Source organism: Trichechus manatus, unplaced genomic scaffold (genome assembly GCF_000243295.1).
Source record: "Trichechus manatus latirostris isolate Lorelei unplaced genomic scaffold, TriManLat1.0 scaffold00001, whole genome shotgun sequence".
NCBI lineage: Eukaryota > Metazoa > Chordata > Mammalia > Sirenia > Trichechidae > Trichechus > Trichechus manatus.
Window position 1 is genome coordinate 30,382,262 of NW_004443937.1, and position 27,560 is coordinate 30,409,821.

The window sequence follows — 27,560 nt, forward strand, 5'->3', positions numbered from 1 at the left end:
CTGCCAGAAGAATGAACAAATCTGTCTTGGAAGAAGTACCTCCAATACTTCTAAGTACATCCTTAGAAGCGAGAATGGTGAGACTTTGTCTCACGTATTTTGGACATGTTATCAGGACAGACCAGTCCCTGGAGAAGGACATCATGCTTGGTAAAGTGGACGGTCAATGAAAGAGAGGAAAACCCTCAACAAGATGGAATGACACAGTGGCTGCAACAATGGGCTCAAGAATAGCAACGATTGTGAGGATGGCTCAGGACCAGACAGTGTTTCGTTCTGTTGTACATGGGGTCCCTATGAGTCAGAACAAACTGGATGGCACCTAAAAACAACAACACTGTGATAAGTCTTCCCATCCATGAGCACCGTCTATCTCTCCATTTATTTAGATCTTCTTTGATCTTTTTCATCAGCGTTTTGTCATCGTCAGCATACAAATCCTGTACTTGCTTTGTTACATTTACAGCTAAGTAATTCAATTTTTTTAAAGCTCTTGTGAGTGGTGTTTTATTTTTAATTTTGATGTCCATGTCTTCATTGCTTTTATATAGAAATAAAATTGATTTTTGTACCTTTGTACTTCACTGAATTCACTTATTAGTTCTAAGGGGGTTTTTGGGTAGATTCCTTGGGATTTCCTACACATACAATCGTGTTATCTGCAAAGAAGGATAGTTTTCTTTTTTTATTTTCTGATATGTATGACTTTTATTTCCTTTTCTTGCTTTATTGCACTGGCTATAACTTCCAGCACTATGTTAAATAAGAGCGGTGAGAGTGGACATTCTTGCCTTCTTCCCGATCTTAGTGTGAAAGCTTTCAGTCTTTCACTATTAAGTATGATGTTAGCTTTAGTTTTTTTTTGGAGATGCTCTTTATCAAGTTGAGGAAGTTCCCCTGTATTCTTATTTTTCTGAGAGTTTTTATCATGAATGGTGCTGAATTTTGCCAAATGCTTTTTCTGCATCAATTTATATGAGCGTGTGATTTTTCCTTAGCTTGTTAATATGGTGGATTACACTGATTGATTTTCAAATATTGAACCTACCTGGAATAAACCCCATTTGGTCATGCCGTATAATTCTTTTCATATATTACCGAATCCTATTTGCTAATACATTGTTCAGAAATTTTGCATCGATATTCATGAGAGATATTGGCGTATAGTTTTCTTTTTCTCTAGTATGTTTGCCTGGTTTTGGTATCAGGGTAATACTGGTTTCATAATACAAATTTATATCAGTATAGACTCATGGTTTCCTACTTTATTCAATGGGTTGTAAAACATTAATATCTTTATTTATTTTGATGCTGAAATGTCATAGATCTGACCCATGAGAGCCCCTTCAAACTGTCTTCTGTGTTCTTTTGACACATCTCCCTCACTCTTTAAGCACTTCCTTGATTTCTGGCACAAAAATATGTTCTAGGCTCACCTTGTACTTTCCTGTCCTAGACCAGGAATTAACCTTTCTCCACGCTTCCTTTTAGTAGAAAATGGTATTTAGAAGTCAAATTCTGGCACTAGATGTGCTCATTGCTGCTCCCAGGCCCTCTCAGTGGACAGAGCTAGGGAATATGCTTGTGTATATATACAAGCACACACATTTATATTTATTTCTATATCTATCTATATTGAAATCTCTGATCCCAATCCAAAATCAAAGAGTTCATTCTAGATTTATCCTTTGCATATTTCTAACTCCTAGTTCTAAGAATGAGACACCTGACTCTTATTATCCTTATTAAATTTTCTTATTGGGTCAGTCCCTCCTGTATGTGACTAATCTCTCCTCACCTTCTTCACCCTGCTTGGGCTCTGACACCCCATGTCAGATGACCCTCTATGTGGACACCTTGTCTTACCCTGCTTAGGCTCTGTCATCATCATGCTAGGCCCCCCTACCCCCCAATGTGGATGCCTTTTTCACCCCACTTGGGTTCCAACACTCTGTGCCAGACAGCCCCCATATGTGAACAAACTCCTCACATCAGCACTGGCTCCTCACATTGGTCTATGTCCTGTGTGAATGCCCCGTCAACCAACTTGGGTTGACACCAATTGTCAAGCTGCATTCCACATGTATAATCTCCTCATTGTGCTCAAATTCTGACTTCCTACACCACCGAGCACGCCCTCTTCATCCTGCTCTAGTTATACTACCCGATACAGGCATGACCTTGGACTCCCTATGTGGACTACCTCCTCACCCTGCCCCAGTCCCATGCTGGGCAGCTGTCCTATGCTGACATCTTCCTCACCCCACTTGGAATCCACACTGCTCTGTGCCATTGTGGCTTTCCCCCCTCCAGATGCATCTACGTGGCACTGTCCAACCTAATGACTTTTGGATTGAATTGTTAGGAAGGGAAGGAAAGAAATAGATGAGAAGGACAAAAGGAAACTAAATATTCCTTTTTTATTAACAAACAGAAACAGAACAACCAGAACAGAAATAATGAGAATGTTCATGCATTGTGAAGAATGTAACCAACGTCAATGAACAATTTGTGTAGAAATTGTCGAATGGGAACCTAAACTGCTTTGTAAACCTTCACTGAAAACACAATAAAATTTAATTTAAAAAGTAAAATAGAGGCAAACCATCTGCAGAAGACAATTTCCAGTCACTGGTTAAAATTTTCATCCCAAACCTCCACAAAGCATAACCACAAAGAAAACTCAGAAAACGTCCATTAGAAAATGGATCAAAATGTTTGAGACAGGCTCAGGCCTTGCACTTCTACCACAAATTCATAGGAATAATAGAAAAAGAATACATTTATTTAAAACATCCTTAGTAGTATCTAAAAATATAGGAAGTGGGCTTTCAGTGGAAATTTAAAATTTTTTTTAAAAGTGTGTGGGATCCCTAAAAGACAGAAGGCAGATGTGAAAAGACCAAAAGAAAAAATAAATCCAAGCTCAAAAAAAAGATCTCATAATAAAACAGAGTGGCTGCATAGTCACTCCAAGCTTAGAAACGATTGGTCTGGGGAGCAGCAGGGGCTGTGGGCTACCGCAGGTGGCTGGTTGGAATATGCAGCTGTTGTTAGTTGCTGCTGAGTAGATTCCTATTCATGGAGACCCCACATGTGCAGAGCACAACTGCTCCACAGGGTTGCCAAGGCTGTGACCTTTCGGAAGCAGATCACCAGGCCTGTCTTCCAGGGAAACTCTGGGTGGGTTTGAACTGCCAACCTGTCAACTAACCATTTATTTCAACTTGAACCACACAGTTGACAAAAGAGGGCCTATCCCCAGGGAGGAGCTGTGAGTGGCCTGGGGAGGCATGTAACACTCTTGCACAAAAAAGGCCGTGCCCAGGAGACTACCCACTGACATCTAATCCCTGACAGCCCACCCCACTTCTCTCCAGCAATCCATGTAATCAGAGACCTGGTGTTCATCAACAGTTTAAGGAGCAATCTCAAAACAAAGATAAGCACCCAGTTATGAATCACCAAGCTTTGGAGGAAACCAATAGCATGGAAAAGCATCCCTAAACTCAACGGGAAGAACACAATAGCCAAGGAAATCACTTAAGAAAGCAATTTAAAGAAGTTAAGTTAATATTCTCTCAGCCATAAATGAAGAACCAACCATTATTAAAAAGAGCCATCCATGGATCTTAGAAAGGAACAACCTAGCTGTCAAAATTAAAGCCTAATCGATGTGTGGAAACAACCAAAATGTCCATCAACAGATGAATGGATAAACAAAATGTGGTATATACATACAATGGAACATTACTCAGCCATAAAGTGAAATGAAGTTCTGATGCATGCCACAACATGGGTGGACCTTGAAAACATCATGCTGATTGAAAAGGTCAGTTGCAAAAGGACAAATACTGTATGATCTCACTTATATGAAATAAATAAATATCTAGAAAGCAAAGATTATTAACGGTTACCGGGGTGGGAGGAAGGGAGGAAAGGGGAGTTTTTGCTTAGGGGGCAGTGAGTTTACATTAATGATAGTTGAATAATTTGGAAAAAGATAGCAAGAATGACTTATAACTTGAAGAATGTAATCAATGTCACTGAATTATACGTGTAGAAATTGTTTAATTGATGTATGTTTTGTTGTGTATATTTTCACCACAATTTTTTTAAAAAAGCCTAATGGACAGAATGAAGAGCAGAATGGACATAACTAAAGTGCAGATTAATGGGAGCCAAGTTTGACACTGAAGGATTCTCCTGAAATGCAGCACAAAAGGACAGAGAAATGGAAAGGATAAAAAAAAAAAAACAAAGAATGGAGCAGAGATCCAGAAATTTCAGCCTTGGCTGAAGGTATGCTCATGAGAGAGGAAGTAGAATGAAGAGCAAGAAGATTTAAGGCACGTATTGCCCTGAGATAATCTTTAAACCTTAAACCAAAAACATCCCCTGAAATCTTCTTAAAACCGAACAATAGCTTAACTAGTAAATGCCGTGAGCATTGTGCTCTTTTAAGAACTATCTAGGCTAGGTATATTGGTATACAGGTAGATAGAGTTGTGTACAAAGGTGACAACAGATAGAGTATCTATACCCGTTGCTGTTGAGTTGATTCCAACCCGTAGCAACCCTATAAGACAGAGGAGAACTGCCCCACATGGTCTCCAAGGCAGTAATCTTTACAGAAGCACACTGCCACATCTTTCATTCGAGGACCGGCTGGTGGGTTCAACATGACGTCCTTCTCCAGGGACTGATAACATGTCCAAAATACATGAGACGAAATCTCACCATCCTTGTTTCTAAGGAGTATTCTGGCTGTACTTCTTCCAAGACAGATTTGTTCTCCTTTTGCCAGTCCGTGGTATATTCAATATTCTTCACCAACACCATATTTCAAAGGCATTAATTCTTCTTTGGTCATCTTTATTCATTGTCCAGCTTTCACAAGCATATGAGGTGACTGAAAATACCATGGCTTGGTCAGGGGCACCCTAGTCCTTAAGTGACATCTTTCCTTTTTAACACTTGAAAGAGATCATTTGCAGCAGATTTGCCCATTGCAATATGTCGTTGGATTTCTTGACTGCTGCTTCCATGGGCTTTGATGGTGGACCCAAGTAAAATGAAATTCTTGACAGGTTGTTAATGCCTGATTCCCCATTCTTCTTCATTTAGTCCAGCCTCTTGGATTATTTGCTCAGCATACAGATTGAATAAGTATGGTGAAAGGATACAACCCTGACACTTAACTTTCCTGATTTTAAACCACACAACATCCCCTTGTTCTGTTCAAACGACTATCTCTTAGTCTATGTACAGGTTCCACATGAGCACAATAAAGTGTTCTGGAATACCCCTTCTTCGCAATGTTATCCATAACTTGTTATGATCCATACAGTTGAATGCCTTCTCACAGTCAATAAAACACAGGTATATATATTTCTAGTATTCTCTGCTTTCAGCCGAAATCCACCTGACTTCAGCAATGATATCCTTCTTTCTAGGTCTTCTTCTGAATCCGGCTTGAATTTGTGGCAGTTCCAGGTCGATGTACTGCTGCAACCACTTTCAAATGATATTCAGCAAAATTATACTTGTGTGTGATATTAATGATATTGTTCAATAATTTCCATATTCTGTTGGATCACCTTTCTTTGGAATGGGCACAAATATGGATCTCTTCCAGTGGGTTGCTCAGGTAGCAAATTTCTTGGCATAGACAAGTGAGCACTTCCAGTGTTGCATCCATTTGTTGAAACATCTCAGTTGGTATCTGTCAATTCCTGGAGCCTTGTTTTTTTCCAACGCCTTCAGTGGAGCCCTGGTGGCGCAGTGGTTACAGAGTCTGGGTGCTAACCAAAAGGCTGGCAGTTCAAATCCACCAGCAGCTCCTTGGAAACTCTATGGGGCAGTTCTACTCTGTCGTATAGGGTTGCTGTGAGTTGGAATCGACTCGACAGAAATGGGTTTGGTGTTTTTTGGTTCAGTGAAGCTTAGACTTCTTCCTTCAGTACGATCAGTTCTTGATCATATGCTACCTCCTGAATGATTGAATATCACCCAATTCTTTTTGGTACAGTGACTTTGTGTATTCCTTCCATTCTCTTTAGATGTTTCCTGCATAGTTCAATATTTTGCCTATAGAATCCTTCAATATTGTAACTTGAGGCTTGAATTTTTTCTTCAGTTCTTTCAGCTTGAGAAACGCTGAGCATGTTCTTCCCTTTTGGTATAACATAGTTCTCAAAAGTCATGATCTGCAACCTAGTGAAGTGAGTAGCGTCTGGGATCTTAAACGCTTTCAAGTGGCCATCTAAGACACAACTACAGGTATCTACTCACCAGGAGCAAAACAGTAAGAAGGTAACAAAAGCTCAGAGAAGTAACAAGTCTACAAGAGCCACAACCTCGTCTACCCTGAGACCAGAAGAACTAGATGGTGCCTGGCTACCACCACTGACCATTCTGACTGAGGTCACCATAGGTGGTCCAGATAGACTGGGAGAAAAATGTGCAGCAGAACTCAAATTCTTAAAAAACAAAACAAAAACAGACAAACTGGAACAGTAGAGAACAGAGGACTCCCTGAGACTATCTCCCTGAGACACTCTTTAAATAGAACCTAGCCTGTCCTCTGAGATCATCTATAAGTGAAATAGCAGAGTGGCACACAAAATAAAGGATATTACCCGTAAGATCAGTGATCTACTTAAAAATCATCTGTATGAGACCAAAAGGTCAACAATTACTCAAAAGCAAAGATGAGAAGATAAGAGGGCAGGGAAACTAGTACTGGAAATGGAACAAACAGAACGCTATTAAAGAGAATGTTGACACATTGTGATATATGTAACTAATGTAACTGAACAATTTGTGTGGAAATTGTCAAATGGGACCCGTTACAGATTGAATTGTGTCCCCCCAAAATGTGTGTCAACTTGGCTAGGACATGATTCTCAGTATTGTGTGATTGTCCACCATTTTGTGATCTGATGTGATTTTCCTATGTGCTATAAATTGTACCTCTATGATGTTAATGAGGCAGGATTAGAGGCAGTTATGTTAATGAGGCAGGACTCAATCTACAAGATTAGGTTGTATCTCGAGTCAGTCTCTTTTGAGATACAAAAGAGAGAATCCAGCAGAGAAGGGAAGTGACCTCCTACCACCACGAAAGCAGAGCTGGAATACAGCGTGTCTTTTGACCCGGGGTCCCTGTGCTGAGAAGCTCCTAGATCAGCGGAAGATTGATGACAAGTACCTTCCCCCAGAGCCAATAGAGAAAGCCTTCCCCTGGAGCTGGCACCCTGAATTTGGACTTGTAGCCTCCTAAACTGTGAGAGAATAAATTTCTCTTTGTTAAAGCCATCCACTTGTGGTATTTCTGTTACAGCAGCACTAACTAACTAAGAGAGGACCCTAACTTGCTGTGTAAATTTTCACCAAAAACTCAATAAAATACTATTAAAAAAATAAAAAAGAAGTATCTATATGGGATCATATTGACAACAGCAACTTGAAAGATTAGATAGGAAACTTAGAGCGCAGTGAGTTTATGTTAATGGGGGAGGAACAGTTCAGAAAAGGAGGGTGAGAATGGTTGTACAACTTGAAGAATATAATCAATGTCACTGAATTGTACTTGTAGACATTATTGAATTAGCTTATGTTCTGCTGTATATATGCTCAACAACAACAACAAAATAAAATAAATTATAAAAAAGAAGAAGATTCAAGGCATTGATAAGATAGTTGCCCGTCATTGATGAGACAGTTTCTGAAGAGATTCTTTAGAAAGAACCACAGTTTAAGACAGTCAACCAACTATGCCAGGATGAATGAAAACAGATGGAATCCAAAACATGGTGCAGCACAATCTCGACTGATAAAGATAAAATACTTAACCAGCAGCTTACCCACCGTGTAGTAAGCCAGATTGACATCAGCCTTCTCAGCAGCAACACTGGGTACAAGCAGAGAGTGGAGAAGCATCCCTAACTTTCTGAAGAGATATCTTTTTAAGCAAGTATGAAAGCAAATGAAAGACCATTTCAAGCATGCAGAGACCCCAGAAAGTTTACTGTACTGTGCAGAAAGACGTATTGGGCAATGAACTCCATGACAATGAAAAACTAATCTAGGGGAATGACACAAGAAGCCACCACGAGTAGTTGTTGTTACTTGCCTTTGAGTCAGTCCTAACTCATGGCAATCCCGTGTGTTACAGAGTAGAACTGCTCCATAGGGTTTTCTGGTGTAATCTTTTTTTAAAAAAATTTATTTATTGTCGTGAGTACATATATAACAAAAAATTTGCTGCCTTCCAACATTTCTTAACTCTTGGACAATCTTGTTTCAGTGATAACTCCCCCTTCCAGATTATTTTGAAACAAATCTCAAGCATCCTATAATTGTGTCTTAAATATTTCAGTATGTATCTCTGAGATAATGATTATCCTTCCCCTATTGCCGTTGAGTTCATTCCAACTCATAGCTACCCTGTAGGACAGAGTAGAATGGCCCCATAGAGTTTCCAAGGAGTGGCTGGTGGATTTAAACTGCCAACCTTTTGGTTAGCAGCCAAGCTCTTAACCGCTATGCCACCAGGGCTCCACACCATTATCCTTATGATACTCAAATTGTCCCTCTAATCTTTGGCCAGTGGGAGCCTCTTCAAGTTAGTTCCTAGGTCCTTTTGTCACAACTTTAGTAGTTTTTGAGTTCTGTTTCCTTGCTTTCTGTTATGACAGGATGTTCCAAGCTCATCTTGTATATTTTTGGCTGTAATCTTAATGGAAGCAGATCACCAGGACTATCATCCTCAGAGCCCCTGTGTAGAGAAGCCAGTAAAATTTATTCTCAAGTCTAAACAAAATATAACTGTAAAAATTCTAATATTAATTTAGAAATAATACTCAAGATGATAACAATGTTGGAGGTTGTTGAGGGAGTGAGTGGGTGGAGGAAGGTAATTGGGGTAAAGTTCTTGGCTGATTTAGAGGGAGGTGATGGATAATGATTTGCTCCAGATGTTAATAGCAAATTATAAAATAAAATATATGTTAACATTTAAGTGTATTAGAAGAATACAAATAAGGTGAATAACTTCTGTATCAATTAGGAATTGTGTTTGGCTGCTACAAGAGAAACCTAGGTAACAGAGGCTCAAATAAATTAGAGGATTATTTTTATTTCATGTAGAAAAGAGGCTAGATTTAAAAAAAAAAAAATCTCTTGTAGAAAAAGCCTAGATGTGGGCAGTCCCTGGATGGTATCCAGATGTTATGGATACCAGCAAAAAGATATATTCAAGTCCTAACCCTGGTACCTGTGAATGTGACCCTGTTTGGAAGTAGCTTTTCTTTTGTTATGTTAATGAGGTCATACCAGAGTAGAAAGGGTCCTAAACCTAATCCCTCTGAGTGGTATCTTATAAAAAAGACAAACAAACAGAGAGACACACACACAGGGGAAGGGAACATATGAGAAACTGTCTACAAATCAAGGAACACCAAGAAATGCCCGGGGCTGCCAACAAGTAAGGACCTTCCCCTAGAGCTGAAGTCCTGATTTGAACTTCTAGCCTCCACAACTGTGAGACAATACATTTCTGTTCTTTAAAGCCAACCACTTTGTGGTATTTTGAAATGGCAGCCCTAGGAAACTGAAACACCACACTTCTATCACTCTTCTCTTTTGTGCTTGGAATTGGACCATTGTCCTCATACTCTCAATATGGCTATCAGGGTACCAGACATTATATGTACATTTCAGAGAAGAAGAAGGATAAAGGCCAAGGAGAAGAAGGCCATCCTAGCCTGAGGCCGCCTCGTTTAAAAACTTTTCCCAGCAGACCCATACTGTAACTTTTGCTGACATCTCATTGGCCAGTGAGTGCCACATGACCACCCCTAGCTGCAAGAGAGGCTCTCCCTAATCTAGGCATATTGCCGTCCCAAATAATCATCGTTCTGTTAGTCAAGAAGATGAGGAAAATGAATACTGGATAGCAGTCTACCTCAACTTCCAAAATAGTAAAAGGAATAAGATTCCAGAAAAACTCTACCAATCCAACAAAATATACAGACAACAAACAAAAAAGATGGAAATCATGACACAATGTAGTGATAAATCTGGGCACATTAGAAATGTCTATGTGAATTTGTAATATTCATCTGTGAAAAATACAGAGACTTTCTTGCTATGTTAACAAAGACACATTTGTATTTTGTTCACAAAAGGAGACAGGAAATTGAAAATAAAGCAATAAATAAAGATACCACAGGGAGGAAATTTCCACTTCTGATAATGGTCTGCTAAATAATTGGGACTAATCCTTTTGCTGAAAATAACTAGAAAAGCTGATAAAATATATTTAAATTTTCTACCTAAAGGAAATTAAAAGCAACCAAATAGTAGAAAATCACTGGGCCATAATCCGAACCAAGAAAGAAATCCAGAGATGCAAACCTGGCATTTGAAGCCTGGCCAACACATCTGTCTTCAAATGGATGCTTCCCGCACCTTCCATGTCCCACAATGGAATCCCACCACATCCCACATCTTCCAGCTTACCTCCAACTTCCTCACCCCCAAATTCCTATTAACTTCCCACTATCACCCCCAGCCTTAAATGGTCTCCTCTTCTTCTCTACTTTCCCCCTATAACCCCATACCAGCCTCCCTACTACTCACCGTACACAAATTCATTTCTCAGTGGTCCCTAGGGCTGTGACTCTGAGGGAGCCAGGGTTTCACACCTACCCCTGGGCCTTGGCCAAAGACCCTTCTGATCAGCACTGACTTCTTGGCTCCAGGTCACCCCTCACCCATCTCTTGCCTGTGGCCTTGAGGTGCTCAGGGGCAGAGTTAGACAGGAGAGCAGTTGAGGTCATTTGAGCCTGAGCTGGGGCCCAGGCTGGGTACTCAGGGCCTCATGGGGTTTTCTGACCTGTGTGTGTCCTGCTCTCCCAGCAAGCTGGTAACTGGCTGTCCTGTAGATGGGCCAGACATAGAGGGATTCAGCCACAGTGAGGGAGTTTACCTGGTCCGCTCAATTCCACTATCCTCATCAGAGACAATCATTGTTAAATTTTTGTTTATATCTTTCTAACCCCTCCCCCATCTATTAAAATAATGCCTTCATAACATATTAGTATAAATATGTACCTAGATAGGGGCCATGTTGTTCTTTAACTCAAGTTCTCTTCCATGTCAGCACATCAAAAACAAACTCATTCTTTACTGTTTTATTAAAGTGTTCAGTCTGATGAGTTTTTACAATTCTGCCTTCCTTTGTTTTACTACCCCAAAAAATATATAACACATTTCCAGTGTCCTGCCTTTGTAGGCAAATTTTGGACATTTCTGGCAGGAAAGAATGACTAGACTTCCGTATTATCACTGTCATCAAGATTTCAACTGTTGGAAGCCATCTTGATGCCTCAGTCATACCTTCCCTTATGACATCACAGCTCTCTCCCCGCCTCCACTCTTCCTGCTGGAGCCACAGCAGAGGGAGAGCAGACCTGAGAGCAATGGAACCATCTTGCCCCTAACCATGGGCAATTTTGAGGATTGCAGACCTAAAGGGATTTGAACTATCTATCCCCAAGTCATGGGCATTCGATTTTGTGTAAGAGACAGCCAGTCCACCCAAAGTTGCAGGAAAGGGAGGGCGGGTTTTCACAGTTAACTCAGGATTCGGGCCCTACAACTAAAGTCTCTGGACAAGACAGGAGGCTGAGCATATGGGGAACTTGGCACCAGTTTATACAGAGAATAACCTCACCCACACGTTCCCCCCCAAACTCTGATTACAGAAAGATGGCAACTTCTGTGAAATCATAATTGAGGATGTTAATGAAACCACCTTGAGGAAACAAAAACAGATGGAGGAACAGGAAAAGCCCCCACCTTCACCCCCTCCACCAAAGGTAGGTCAGTGGATGCCCTCAAGGTTGGGAGGGAGCCCTGACTTGTGACCTCTATGACCCATGTCATCATCAATGTTGGGTTGTATTGTCTGTGGCCCATTGCACGGGGTGATCATGGAATTTATCATCCAAACCAAGATACACTGGTGAGTGAAAGGTGGTGCTATCAGTTGTTAGGAACAACAGTCATAAACTGAGAATGTCCCAGGCCAACCAAGACCAATAGGTTTTCCTATTCAGAGTTGGAATGAATAGAGATCAACTCATCCATGGGTATCCTCTTCTTCCATTTCCTTCTCAGTCTGAGAAATGTGGGTGCTGAGACATGGAGAGTTGGTGGTAGGGAGGAGAAACCCTAAAAAGTGGGAGCCAGACCACACAAAGTTGAGGAGTACGGTGGCGAGGGCTGTGTTTGGAGACTGCATGGCCAAGAAAAGGGCAACCCAAGCCTCGAACTGTGTGGTAGTGTGTGTTTGCCCACGTGTGCATGTATGTGTGTGTTAACGGAAGTTTAAGATGTGAAAATCAAAAAAGGTGAAAGTGGGAAATAGATGAGAAGGACCCCACGCTGTATGGAGCAGGGAAACTTTTAATATCATTATGTGGCAGAGGGAAAGGGCAGGTTGTGGACCTGAGCTGGTGTCAGGGATGAGCGGGCAGAGGGAGCAAGGGATACCATTTCTCCAGCAGGTGGGTGGGGTCTGAAGGGAAAGCACATTAATCCCAGGTAGGTGGGCAAGCCCAGGAGGAACATGGTAACCCTTCGACCCATAGTTCAAGGTTATCTTGCTCTAGACTGGCCAACCTGATCCATGTAAAACTGGGCAAGGCGAAAGTATCCATGCCCATTAACCAGAGAGTGGTAGAGGCAGGCTTGGGCTCCTGGTTCCATTCAGTGCCCTGCCGAGTGCTCCTGAATTTCAGAGGAAGGGGCAATTGTTGATAGAAGATCAGGGTTCCTTTCTGGCACACCCTGGGGCTGAAGTGGGTGGGGAACATTTTCTGAGTGTCACCTCTTTTTCCTTTCAACCCCCTCAGAAGAAAAAGAAACCCCCTAACAATCAGGCTGAAGCCATAAAGATCCAGGCCTGGTGGCGCGGCACCCTGGTGCGCCGAACGCTGCTGCACGCGGCCCTCACGGCCTGGATCATTCAGTGCTGGTGGCGGCGGACGATGGCGAGGCTACTGACCAAGAGGCGGCAGGAGGCGCTGGAGTACTACGCACGGCGAGAATGGGCAGCAACCAGTGTGCAGGCCTGGTTCCGCATGCTGTGCGTCCGCAGGCGTTACTGCCGCCTGCTCAACGCCGTTCGCATTATCCAGGCCTATTGGCGGTGGCGTAATTCCCATATCCGTGGCTGTTTCCAGGGCAACTATGAACTCACAGCAAACCAGCTGCAACTTGAGCTTGAAATCCATTTGGGCTCATTGACTTGTCGAATTACAGACTGCATCCCCTTCCCAATAAAGAAATGACCAGGTCGGTTCCAACTCTGTGTCACCAGATCTCTTTCTGACAAGCTCCAGGAGGTCCTTGTCTCCGCCGAGGGTCAAGGAAAAATAATGGCAGATGCCTGGCATCTAACATGCCAGCTACCAGGAATTGGCAAAGGTTGCCCAGAGTCCTTGTGGAGAAGGACTCTGACAGCCGAGTGCGAGATGAACAGGAACTATGATTGATTAGTGATGTCTGCCATAGGCAAAAGCGTTGGTAGTGCAGGGCTGTCATGTCCACCAACTCCAGGGATCGTCACTCACCGGTGGGCTACGTAAATGGCGCCCCCTGGAGTTGTGCAGCATGGGGGCCTGGGTGGGGTGTGGTGACACCCCTGCCAGTTGCCCATCTGGTCTAGTGTCTCAGGCCCTGCTTCTCTTCCCACCTGTACCCACAGAAACTGGTTTAAGAGGTGTCCACCCACTCAAACCCTATGATGTCCTTCCTGTCCATCTAGGGGGCTGCTTTCCTCATACTCAGCCTCCAAACTGGAATCTGACCCCTCAGTTGGGAGCTGGTACAGAGCACAACCTTGAGTCCTTGCTCCTGCTTCAAACCTCATCTGTCCCTTTTCCTCCAGCTGTGAGTGGGGACTCATCTTCCTCAGACCTTGCCAGTGTGGGCGGTTCCTTGGAAGTTAGGGTGGGGAGGGAAAGCATATCCCATGGTGGTTGGAACTCTCTGGCAAGTGTCAGGACCTAAAGCATCACAGACCTGAGTTGGCATTGGCCTCGTCTCCCTCATCCTCTCCCCAAGCCCACCCCATCCAAAAGGTTGGTCCAGGCAGAGAAGATGGAATCTGCAACTTGGGATATTCCCCCATCATGTATAGAAACTCAGAAGCCTTGGACCCTAGTCCTGCTCTGTCCTCTCTGCCCTGCTGAGCCAGTATTGGCTCACAGAGTTTCTGAGATGCTGCCTGGACCTGACAGGCTCCAGCTCTCTGTCTCACAAGTGTGTGAGTACTGTATTTCCTGGTTTGGTCCTTCCATGTCCGAATGACAGGGTCTTTCATGAGATTATGAACCACATTCTTTGAAGACATGCCTCTTTGTCTGGCCTGGAGGTACGCTGAGCACATCAGGCCCTGCCTTGTTATAACCTAATGAAATTCACTTAGTGTTAGTCAGCTCACCTGAACTCCAACTGACCAGAAGCCATGTGAGCAAAAAAGTAAATGCTTATTAATGTACAACACTGAGAATTCTAGTTTGTTATGCTGCAAAGCTGACTGATACAGAAATTGGTACCAGAATGGGGGTACTGTTGCCACAAAAACAAAAATATTAGGTTGAGTTTTGGATCAGGCAGTGGGTGGTAAGGAAACAGATTTAAGAAGCTGTAAAATAGGCAGCCCTGGTTATGTAATGGCAAAAAGTTGAAAAAAAACAGTTACCTGATGAACAGGGATGTCATCTCTGCATTGTTTGTGTGGTGCAGAGACGGGCATAGGGTTTTTGGCCGGATGACCTCTAGGCTCCAGCTGGGACAGAAGCTCCTCCTGCAGCAGGAGAGTCTGCACGAGGTCTCACGGCCACCAGCTCTAGTACAAGAATTCCCAGGGAGCTGGCTCCCGCAAGACCACACTGCCTGGGAAACCCCATGCCCAGAAGCCAGCAACATGTCCACCTGTAAGCCCAGGAAAGAGAGTAGATGCTCACATTTCAGGCCAAGCAGAAATCTCAGGAATAAGTGCATGCAACCAAGACACTGATAAAGAATCCTTGAGCTAAATAAGCAGAACCTCTGATGGCCAAGAACAAGGCTGAAAGGCCCTAACAGAGATGCCAAAGAAGCCTAATTACTGTATTCAAGGGACAGGCGAGGAAGAAAAAGCCATCATTAAAAAGATGTAAGAATGAATCTCAGGAACAGCACAATTATCAAGATCAAAACTCAATAGACGGGATGAAGAGCAGAATGGGCATAACTGAAGGGCAGATTACCGATGGGAAGTTTGACACAAGGAATTCTCCTGAAATGCAACACAAAAGGGCAGAGAAGTGGAAAGAGTAAAAAAGTAAACAGAGCACTGATGCAGAAGTTCCAGCGTTGGTTGAATGCATATTCCTGAGACAGGAAGGATAGAGGATGGAGCACTGAAACACTCAAATCATTGTGGAGAGAGGATTTCCCAGAGCTTTATAAATACCCAACTGCCCCTCAAAGGTGAAGGAAAACAGATAGATCTCCAAACCCATCACAGTACAATCCCATAACTGATGAAGATAAAACATACACATTGAAAGAGGAGATAAAACCAACAGCTTACCTACTAAGGAGCAAAGGTCACAACAACATCAGCCTTCTGAGCAGCAATGCAGGGTGCAAGGAGAGAGTGGAGAAGCATTCCCAACTTTCTGAAGAGATATCTTTTTAAGCACGGAATTACAAACTCACTCAAAATGCCGTTCAAGTGTAAGGGCAAATGAAAGATCATTTCACACATGCAAAGACCCAGAAGTTTGCTCTACCTCTCAGAAAGATTGACTGGGCAATGAACTCCATGACAATGAAAGACAAATCTAGGGAATAACACAAGCAGCAGCGATGAGTAGAGAAGCCAGTAAAATTCATTCTCAAGTGTAAACAAGATATGACTGTAAAAACTTTAATATCAGCTTAGAAATAATACTCAAGATGATAACAACATTGGAGGTTATTGGGGGGAGCGGGAGGAGGAAGGAAATTGGGCTGAAGTTCTTGCCTGATTTAGAGGGAGGTGATAGCGGATGTTTGCTCCAGATGTTAATAGCAAATTTTGAAATAAAATATATGTTAATATTTAATTGTAAGTATTAGAAGAATACAAAGAAGATGTATAATTTCTGTATCAATTGGGAATTGTGTTTGGCTGCTACAATAGAAACCTAGGCAACAGTTGCTTAAATAAATTAGAGGATTATTTTTATCTCGTGTAGAAAAAGTCTGAAAGAAGACAGTTCAGAACTGGTGTGGACCCCCATAGTATCATCAAGGAACTAATATTCTTCTATCTTCCCACCTCCTCACCCCTCTCCCCACATCTACCTCCCACCCCACATCCTAGGGATGTAAACCTTGTCCTTATACTCTCAACGTGGCTACCAGAGTGCTAGCCATCATGTCAACATTTCAGGAAAGAAAAAAAGGAAAGCAAAGGGCAAAAATGTCTCCTTAATGAACTTAAGGGTAATTAACCATAAGGGCAAAAGGACTGGATGTTTATTGCTAGGCTCTATTGGTTAATGAGCTCAGCTGCTAACTGAAAGGTTGGCGGTTTGAGTCTACCCAGAGGCAGCTCAGAAGAAAGGCCTGGCAATCTACTTCTGAAAAATCAGCCACTGAAAACCCTATGAAGCAAGGTTCTACTCTAACACTCATGGGGTCACTATGAGCTGGGATCAACTCAATGGCAACTGGTTTTTGCTGTTGTTGTTTTATTGAAGCTATAGGAAAAGAAAACAGAAGACTAAGGTCAAGTAACAGGAATTGAAATCCAAATGTGAAAGCCAGAGGACCTCCTCGGTAGCATATCAAGCAGCGCTCATCTACAATGGAAGGGCAGAGAAAGCTGAGGGCCAGGCCCACGACTTAATCATCAGAGTGACCGACCTCTTGAGAAGGTTAATCTCTCCGCCAAGACAGGTCTGATATGCCAAGAGTGGGGCCATGGTGGAGAAAGAACCCAACTTCAACAAATGAGATGGGATCATTTGGGTTGATGCCACCCTCCTCACCCCTAGATCCTGAATTCCCAGATTTCTCTGAACCCTAGGAAGCCTCTCCCTAAGCTCATCGACAGCAGTTGGGACTACAGGAAACTGAAGAAGCAAATTACATAGGCAAGTAGCCCAGACGCTCAAGTAATCCACCACCGCTGCACCAGCATCCTTCCTTCATATATGAAAATAATATTTATGTGATAAAGACATTGAAAGACCTTATGAAGACACAGCTGAGGTACCAGCTTGAAGTTGAGACTCTACAGAATGGGATGCTATCCTAAATCACCCTTAATTAATGCCCCTTACATAGTGCTGAGTCTGTAATAAGTAGAAGACATGGGTCTTGGAACCAATGTGTGGAAGTGGTAATATCCCTGCTTACCATTCTCCCCAGGTACCTGTTCGTGGGAATTCGTGTTTTCCATCCTCACAATCTCAGTCTGTCTCACTAAAGGTCCTGATTTCTAGAGAGGGAACATGTTCATGAGGGAACATAGTAAGAGCCCCATTGAACTTCAAGTTATGGCTGCCACCTGGTCACTACAGACTGCTTGTGCTGAGAGACAAGCAAGCAATGAAAGGAGGTATAACGCCAAAATGGCAGGTGTAATTAACCCTGGTTATCAGGAGGTGGGGCTACTGGTACACATTATGGGGGCAGGGAAGACTATGAATGCTGCTCAGGTGATTCACTGGGACATCTTTTGGCAGCCCCCTGCCCAGGTGTAAGGGTAGATGAACAAGTACAGCAATCACATGCAGAGAAGTGCATGGTAACCAGGAAATTAGATCCTGTGAGATGAGGGTTTGGGTCATCCACTTGCCCCAAAGGCAAACTGCTAGATCAGCAAACATGCTTGTTGAGGGTGAGGGAATCTGGAAAGGGTAGTGGAGGAAGAAGACAAGGAGTTTAATGGCCTCAAAATCAATTATAGCACGAGGTGCTGTAGTATGTCTCTCTGACCCTTCTCTTTTAAGTTTTCCCAGGAAACAAGACCAACCAGAATCTTGAAAGAAGCTGATCCCAGACAGGGGAAGCTTAACTATCTATGGCAAGCAGGTCAATCTGAGTGGTATAAAGGAATGGACATAGTGGATATATGGTGCTCTGCCCAGATAGCTTCTTTATGGCCAACAATGATTCCCACATCTGTTGGGAATATTGGCTACTGCTGAGTCACAGCTGTGTCTCATATTGGGAATTGCCCTTGGCAACAGGAAAGAGATTTGACCAGGTTATGTTCTCTCGTAAGGGACAGCCTCAGGGCCTTGAGCCAGTTCATTCTGGTTCGAACCCCTGCTGAAAATTTGCGTTTCTAACAAGTTCACAGACAATGCTAATGCTGCTGGTTAGGGACCAATTCTAAGATCCACTAGTAGAGCCACCCAAAAACCAAACCCATTGCCATGAAGTTGATTCCAACTCATAGCGATCCTATAGAATGGAGTAGAACAGCCATATAGGGTGGATTCGAACTGCTGACCTTTTGGTTAGCAGCTGAATGCTTAACCGCTGTGCCACCAGGATTCCACTAGTAGAGAAGTGGTTCTCAAAATTCATTACACATAAGAATCACCTGGGGATCTTGTTAAAATGTAGATTCTGATTCAGTATATCTGGGGGTGGAAATACAAATTATCAGCTGGGGTTGGAACCGGAATGAACCGGTCTAAGCCCTGGGCAGCCTGAAGCCAATGACTGGCTTATGGTTGGATACAAAGGCCAGGTCTCCTTGCCTCAATTTGGAACAACTCTGAAGGGCAATCCCAGCTCCAAAAATCCTTCTAGGATTCCCTGAGGCTTCAATGGGACAGGGTGGGGCTGGCGACTACCAGGAAGGAAAGAGGGAAGAGTCTCTTGTGGGCAGCCACTCCACCCACAGCCCTGGAGCAGTGGATCCCAGCTGGGCCTCTCAGGGGTCTTGGATTCATTCTCAAAATCCACCTGCCAGGACCTGCTGGTTGGGGCAGTGGACATTCAGGGACAGAAGAGAGGGCCAACAAGACTCTTTAGTGGGGAAATACTGAAGGTTCAGGGCTTCCACTGTCTGAAATCTGGAAAAATCACATTCTGTCTCGTTTTCTTCCTCCTGCTCCCCACATTTCTCACTCAGACCCCCAAGTCCTTGCATTTCTCCTCTCTCCTCTCTCCCCCAGGTTTCTTCCTCCCTTTCTTCCTCTGCTTTCCCAGTGTCACCACCTCTCCCCCAGCATCAAAGTATGCCAGCATCCTCACATCAGACCTGGGGACTTTCAGCTCCAGCCCATGCCCACCCCCAATCCCTACTGGGGCAGAAGGTGCAGGGAAGGGAATGACAGAATCAGTCCCCAGGAATGGAGAGAAGGGTCTCAGGCCCTGAGGACTTCAGGTCTCCCCAGAGGAGTGGGCCAGGGGTGGATATTGCATTCGTTCATTCAATGTGCAATTATTTGGCACGATGTCCTAGTACTGTACAGCCCCAGGCCCTGCCCTCAGGACCCAGCAAAGGAAGGGCCCATCAGCAAACAGGTGACTAAAATAGCATCTGACAGTCCCACAGTGAAGATCTATTCCCAGGGTGCAGATCCACCAAGTCACCCCTAGGGGAGCTGCTTGGAGCACAGCTCTGCTAAGATCAGCATTTCAGGGTTAACCACTACGCCACCAGGTTCCTGGTGGCGTAGTGGTTAAGAGCTCCATCTGCTAACCAGAAAGGTCGGCAATTCGAATCCACCAGGCGCCCCTTGGAAATCCTACGGGGCAGTTCTACTCTGTCCTATAGAGTCGCTATGAGTCAGAATCGACTTGACGGAAATGGGTTTGCTTTTTTTTTTTTTTTTTGGTTTAGCTGAGATGTGGGGGCAGAGGTAGAGAAAATGAAGGAGGTAGGGGCTTGTGGGGAGGGTTCTTCTTAGCACAGCCCACTCCTGGGACATGCTTTCCTTTTTCTGTTGGCTGTGGGACTGGGGGCATACTGAGAGGGCTGATCCCATTGAGATGCTCACGGACACCTCCTTTCTGCTCTCCTTCCCACTTCTCCCTGAAGGGTCTACTGAGAACCTCTAGGGGGAACTCCACTCCAGGAGAAGTGGTAGAAGATGAGGGGTGGGGGGAGATGGAGAGAGATCCCAGAGTGCTGGCACCTCTGCACCTGGGGGTCACCCATTGTGGCCCTGAGGGGGCCCTTGTATCTTGTTCCCTGTGCTGTGTCCCTTACCTCAGCTCACCCCCACCATACTTGCCCCAGACCCCTCACCCGGAGTCACCATGTCTGCCAGCACCCCAGACCCTGGGCCTCTCCCCTGTTTGAGACTCCCTCCTTCCTGGGCCCTAGCCCCCAGTCCCCCTGGGCTCCACCTGTGGGCTCTTCCCTGTGCCTTTGGAGCACAGGGACTTTCATCCTTCCCCTTGCACCTCAAATGCCACAAATCCTAGTACAAAGATCTCTGTTATATCTAAGACGAATGGAGGTCATTTTTGTTTGTTTATTTTTTATTGTGATAAAGTTCAATAATATAAAATTTGTCGTTTTCAAGTGTACAATTCAGTGATATTAATTACATTTACAATGTGGTACAAGCATCACCACTATCTGTTTCCAAAACTTTCTCATCACCCCCACAGAAACCAAACAAAAATTGCCCATTTCCTCTACACTCCAGGCCCTGGTAACCTCTGATTTACTTTCTGTCTATATGCATTTGCCTATTCTAGATATTTCATGTAAGTAGAATCATACGCTACCTGTCTTTTTGTGTCTGACTTACTTCACTTAGCATAATGTTTTCAAGATTCATTCATGTTGCACCGTGTATCATAACTTAATTTCTTTTTTTATATAGAACAATTTCTGTATGTACAATTCTCACTCTCCTTTTCCAAGTTGTTCCCCTCACATTAACATAAACTCCCTGCTCCCTTAGTTTTCTATCTTTCAAGTCATTGTCAATTTGATCCCATATAGATAGATCTTAAAAGAGCACCATGCTCAAGGCAAACATTCTTTACTAGTTAAGCTAAACTTTTGTTTGGTTTTAAGAAGATTTAAGGGGATATTTTTTATTTAGGGTTTAAGGTTTAAAGATTATCTCAGGGCAATAGTTTCAGGAGCTCATCCAGCCTCCATGGCTCCAGAAAGTCTGGATTCCATAAGAATTTTAAATCATTCTGTACATTTACTCCCTTTTGATCAGGATTCTTCTATAGAATCTTTGATCAAAATGTTCAGTAATGGTATCCAGGCTCCATCTGGTTCTTCTGGTCCCATCTCAAAGGAGACAATTCTTCATGGAGCCAATTAACCACACATATTCCATTGTATGTATAGACCACATTTTGTTTAACCATTTGGACACTTTCCACTTTTTGGCTAGTATGAATAATGCTGCAATAAACATTGTTGTACAAGTATCTGTTTGAGCCTCTGCTTTCAATTCTTTTGGGAATATACCTAGGAGTGGAATTGCTGGGTCATATGGTAGTTCAAATTCACCTATCTTACTGCCAAAAGATCACAGCCATTGAAAACCCTAGGGAGCACAGTTCTACTCTGAAACACATGGGGTCACCATGAGTTGGAATCAACTGGATGACAACTGGTTTTGTTTTTTTTTTTTTTGTTGGTAGCTTGACTACTAGCTGAAAGGTTGGTTGTTCAGACTCACCCAGTGGCACCTCAGAAGACAGGCCTGGCAATATGCTTCCAACAGGTCACATCCTTTATAACCTTACAGAGCAGTTCTACTCTGCACACATGGGGTCATAATGAGTCAGAATTGACTTGACAGCAACTAACAACAGCAACAGTTCTATTTTTAACTTTTTGAGGAACCGCCAAACTGTTTTCCACAGTGGTTGCACCATTTTACATTCTTACCTGCAGTGTAAGAGGGTTCCGATTTCTCCACATCCTCGCCAACCGTTTTTATTTTTCTTTTTTGTTTTAATAATAGCCATTCTAGCGGGCGTGAAGTGGTATCTCACTGTGGTTTTTATTTGCATTTCACTAATGGCTAATGAGCGGTCCTATCCATAGCTGATCATGGTGATGGCACAGGACTTGGCAGCATTGCGTTTCATTGTACACTGGGTTTCCATGAGTTGGGGCCAACTGGAAGGCAGCTAACAACAACAACAAAGGCTAATGATATGGAGCATCTTTTCATGTGCTTATTGGCCAAGGCTGTATAACTTTTTTAGAGATATGTCTATTCAAGCCCTTTGTGCATTTTTAGTTGGGTTGTTTGTCTTTTCGTTGTTTCAGTAAATATTTATGTAGTGTAACAAATACACTATCCTATCCAGGTCTGGAACTTGTGGCTTCACCATGACTCAAATCCAACTCTCTAGAAACAACTGTTCTACCATCCCTGAATTATTTCATCAGCCAACCATCCTAGATTGGTCATACCCAGTAGACATGTTGCTCTCAGCCTCTCTGAGTATCTTAGGCTGGGTTCTCTAGAGAAGCAAAACCAGTAAAGTGTGTATATATATATATAGAGAGAGAGAGACTTATATCAAGGAAACGGCTCACGCGTTTTTCAGAGGCTGTAAGTCCCAAGTCCGTGGGGCAGGAAAGAGGATTGTCCTGATTCACGTAGTCAAAGGGGCTGGTGAACCCAAAATCAGCAGGCTGGAGAGCAGGGCTGTAGCAGGCTGTGAAGATCAACGAATCTCAAGGTCGGCAGGTAAGCTGCTACACCTTAAGTCCCAAGAACCGGAGGTCAGATGAACAGGAGCCAGCTACAGGATCTAGAACAAGCAAAAGCCCTGGCAAGGCGAGCAGGAAGGAAGTAGGTGGAGGAGGGCAGAAAGATGAAAGCTGAGGGGGCTGCCACAGGCTTTGCCCCACCGGTACTCAGCAGATTCCATCATGGGGGTGATCACGTATCAGATTTCAACAGGGAAGTGATCACAACATTATACAACTGCCAAAACACTGAGAATCATGGCCCAGCCAAGTAGACACACAATCTTAACCATCACACTGAGTTAATATTTCTCTCCCTCTTTCTGTGTGTGTGTGTTCAAAGGCAGTCCTATTGTTGTCTCTCCGTTTCTTCTGTCCATACAACTCTATCTCTGTCTCTATCTCTCTTGGTCCTTATCTCTGTATTTCTGTCTCTGTCTCTCTCTACCTCTCATAATTTAGTCTCCCACTATATCTGTAATTGTCTTCTTACCTTCCTCAATATCTTTCTCTCTCGGTCCCCCCTTCCCTCTATCTACATCTCACTTAATCTCATGTTTCTTTGTGTCTGTTTCTCTGACTCACTGGGTTTCTGGATCTCTAAGTTGCTGGCAAGGAGCACTGGTGGCACACTGGTTAAAGAGCTTGGCTGCTAAGCAAAAGGTTGGTGGTTTGAACCCACCACCCACTCCATGGAAGAAAGATGTGGCAGTCTGCTTCTGTAACGATTATAGCCTTGGAAACTCTCTGGAGCAGTTCTACTCTGCCCTATTGGGTCATTTAAGATGCATCAATTGGTCCCATCTCACTTGGAGTGAAGAAGAATGAAGAAAACCAAAGACACAAGGAAAATATTAGTCCAAGAGACTAAACAACCACATAAACCAGAGACTCTACCAGCCTGAGACCAGAAGAACTAGATGGTGCCTGGCTACCACCAACGACTACCCTGACGGGGAACACAACTTGAGCTATAAACTTGCACCTAAAGCACAATCAAAAAAAAAAAAAGAAAGAAAGAAAGAAAACAACGTACTGCATTGGGCAAATTTGCTGCAAAAGATCTCTTTCAAGTGTTAAAAAACAAAGATGTCACCTTGATAACATGATAACATGTCCAAAGTCTGTGAGACGAAGTCTCGCCATCCTTACTTCTAAGGAGCATTCTGGCTGTACTTCTTCCAAGACAGATTCGTTTGTTCTTCTCGCAGTCCACGGTATATTCAATATTCTTGGCCAACACCATAATTCAAAGGCATCAATTCTTCTTTGGTCTTCCTTATTCATTGTCCAGCTTTCACATGCATATGAGGTTATTGAAAACACCATGGCTTGGAGGCACACCTTAGTTATTAAAGTGACATCTTTGCTTTTTAACACTTTGAAGAGGTCTTTCGCAGCAGATTTGCCCAGTGCAATGCGTCATTTGATTTCTTGACTGCTGGTTCCATGGGCATTGATTGTGGATTCTATACTTAGCAAAATTATCAGCTTCAATAGTAGAATAGTCATTTTCAGGCAGGCAAATCTAATAATTTGTACTCCCGCACCTTTCCTTAGGAAGCTGTCGTAGGAAGCGCTGAAAGAGTAAATCCAAGAAAGAGGGGGACACACTGTGCTGGACTGTATGACTGTCACTGGGTGGAGCTGGGAGCTATGTTTCCCAGAGTGCCCCTCCCTGATGGGTTTGACTGCAAGTTTCCAAATAGAAACTCGTATGAGATTTTGGACACAGAAGCAAGCAGCAGCCATACTCTCTGAAGGTCTTTTTGAGGTCAGATGTGGAGGTGGACAGACGCCAAAGTGCACAGAGGCTTCCAGTTTATCTCTGCTCCCCCTGCCCTGTGTCCAGCTCTTCTCCCTGGCTGCTGGCCCTGCCGACCAACAGCAGCTCCTGGCCCACAGCCATGTGCCTGACTGGGTGCCCAACGAGGCAACAGTTCCTCCTAGACTTCTCCACAAGTGTCCGCTTCACAGTCCCACATCTGCGACTGGATGTGCCTGGGTCTCAGATGCCCCGGCAACCTCTCACTTGTCCACCCACCCGCCAGGGCTTCAGCAGGGCTGGTTGGTGACTTTTTCTCTGATATCTTCATCACCTTCGTCCAGACCTTCACTTCCCCAGCTGCTCCCACAAGTGTATAAGGTCTAATTCCTATAATGAATTCCTTGTCACATAAAGCTCACAGTAGCTCTGCTTCCCTGACTAAACTCTGCTGATGTACATGGGATCCAGGAGGTAAGGAGCCATCACAGGAGGGAAGGAAGGAAATTCCCTGGATGATGGTGAAGGGACGCTCCAGAATTATGACCAGACAGCAGGTGTAGAGAGCAGCTAACCAAGACTGGTGAGAAAGGCTGCAGGGCTCTAAGAACATATGCAATTAACAAGTCACCGGAGTTTTGGTAAAATGTTTGGAGAAGAATTAATGGGAATGTATTAGTCAAAAAATAAGATAATCATTATCTCCAGAAAGAGCAAAGAAGAAGTTCATGAAAGGAAATGTAATCATAACATACAATGCTCCTGAGCTATGAACAACATATATATAATCACAATAATGTAAACTACATTCTTATTTAACACAAATGTATGGTCCTATAACCATACTGAGAAAAGGGCAGAAAAATCAAACCAAACCCATTGTCATTCTATCGATGCCAACTCATAGCGACCCTTTAGGACAGCATAGAACTGCCCCATAGGGTTTCCAAGGAGCAGCTGGTGGATTCAAACAGCTGACCTTTTGGTCAGCAGCTGAACACTTACGAGAAAAGGGCAGAGGGGTGGGAAAAACTTCTTTCTTGGAATGAGGTCAATAGAAAATATCTTAAAGCGAAAATTAAGAATTTTCAATAGAAGCGTCTTATTAATGTAAATCACAGAAGAAATAAAAGAGTTGAAAGTGATTACCTCAGGGAAAGAGGAATCTGTATTGGGACGGGATAGGGCAGGAGGCTGCTTTTTAAAAAATTATATGCTTTATGGAATAAATTTTTAAAAGCTGTTTACATGAACTGTTTTTATAACAACATCAAAATTAAATGCTAAATACCTGGATGTAAAAGATAAAGTGCAATCTAATAGAAAACACATAACCCTGGATGGGAAAGCATTCATTTAAAAAACTCCAAAAGCACATTACAAAGGAGAAGATGGATGGATTTGAACATGCTGAAATTAAAGATATTGTGGAATGAACAAGACCATGGGAAAAGTTAACAGGTGACAATCTGAGACAGGATATTTGCAACATTTTTAGCCGACAAAGGGTTATCCAAGGAAGTCATGCAAATCAGCCAGAGAATGATAGGGCTCCAGTAGAAAAATAGGCCATGGACAGGTTTGGGCAACTGATACAGAGACACCAAATGGCCAAGACGCAATGATAATAAGAGCTAAAATGCACAAGCAGTACGAGGTACCAGGTGCTGGTCCGAGGACTTTCCCTTGATGAATCCTCACAACAGCTTGTGGTAGGAACAGTACTGCTCTCTCCCCTTTACCCAGGAGGAAACAGATACAAAGAGACTGAGAGCCTTGCCTGGGTCCACACAGTCAGAAGGAGAGTGGGTCACGATTCAAGCCCAGGAGCTCATCCTAAAGAATCACCCTCTGCTCCATGTTCCTCGTTGTCAAAAAAATGCAAATTAAGTCAGCAAAATGACATCACTTTATATCTTTCAGTTTAGCAGAAGTTAGGAAGTGATGCACAGAGGTCAGACTGGCATTGCCGCCGTGAAAAGCCAGCTGTCAGGATGCAGTGGCCTGGAGTAGCCAGCCTCCAGTCCTCTGACTCAGCAAGGCCACCTTAGGGTGTATCCCTAGAGAACGCCTCCCACAGCTGTGTGGGAAGATGCCCCTCACAGCACTGCTTGCATGTGATTTAGACATTAGTTCATGGACAGGAACAGAGCGGAAAATCAGGGATATGTTGGGTCCTGAGTACATACGGAGTTCCTTATCTGGTCTGCCAACTTCTGCATATGTTTAAACATGTTCATAATATATATATATTTTTTTAAGTTGTGCAGGAAAAGAAAGGCAAGCAGAGTGAGCCCCAGGTTACAACTCTCAGTAGCACTCACGTAGTCATGGTGATGTCAACACTAAATCATGATCTGACCTAGATTACAAATAACCACACTGGGAAGATGAGGGGAAAGGAAGAGGCCTGTTTGGGTTGGGGCAGAAAGTTAAATCCTCGTCTTCCCTGGTGGAAGACTGATGGCTAATACCCTGAGACGGAGGCATGGGAAGAGGTGATGGCCACACTTTACCCAGGAACGTGGAGGGAGTTCTCCATAGAGTCAGTTGAGGTTGTTGTTGTTAGGTGCTGTCAAGTCTGTTCCAACTCATAGCGACCCTATGTACAACAGAACAAAACACTGCCCGGTCCTGTGCCATCCTCACAATTATTGTTATGTTTGAGCTCATTGTTGCAGCCACTGTGTCAATCCATCTCTTTGAGGGTTGACAGTCTTCCTCTTTTTCACTGACCCTCTACTTTACCAAGCATGGTAAAGGGACTGGTCCCTCCTGATAACATGTCCGAAGTATGTGAGACGAAGGCTCGCCATCCTTACTTCTAAGGAGAATTCTGGCTGTACTTCTTCCAAGATAGATTTGTTTATTCTTCTGGAAGTCCATGGCATATTCAATATTCTTCACCAACACCATAATTCAAAGGCATCGATTCTTCTTTGGTCTTCCTTACTCATTGTCCAGCTTTCGCACGCATATGATGAGATTGAAAACACCATGGCTTGGGTCAGGCGCACTTTAGTCCTCAAGTGA

General features: G+C 43.5%; 1 protein-coding gene across 1 annotated transcript; it reads left to right on the top strand.

Annotated features, from left to right (window-relative positions):
* Positions 1 to 9,687: 9,687 nt before the first annotated feature.
* Positions 9,688 to 13,364, top strand: LOC101346180 (IQ domain-containing protein F5-like). Its single transcript, XM_012555436.1, has 3 exons — positions 9,688 to 9,699; positions 11,775 to 11,888; positions 12,927 to 13,364. Exons 1-3 carry the CDS (start codon positions 9,688 to 9,690, stop codon positions 13,362 to 13,364), a joined length of 564 nt encoding a protein of 187 aa, XP_012410890.1.
* Positions 13,365 to 27,560: the final 14,196 nt, after the last annotated feature.

Bases quoted from the DNA above. Each gene is read 5' to 3' on its own strand.
- LOC101346180 (XM_012555436.1), top strand. The intron at 11,889-12,926 runs GTAGGTCAGTGG...CAACCCCCTCAG, and splicing joins CTTCACCCCCTCCACCAAAG to AAGAAAAAGAAACCCCCTAA.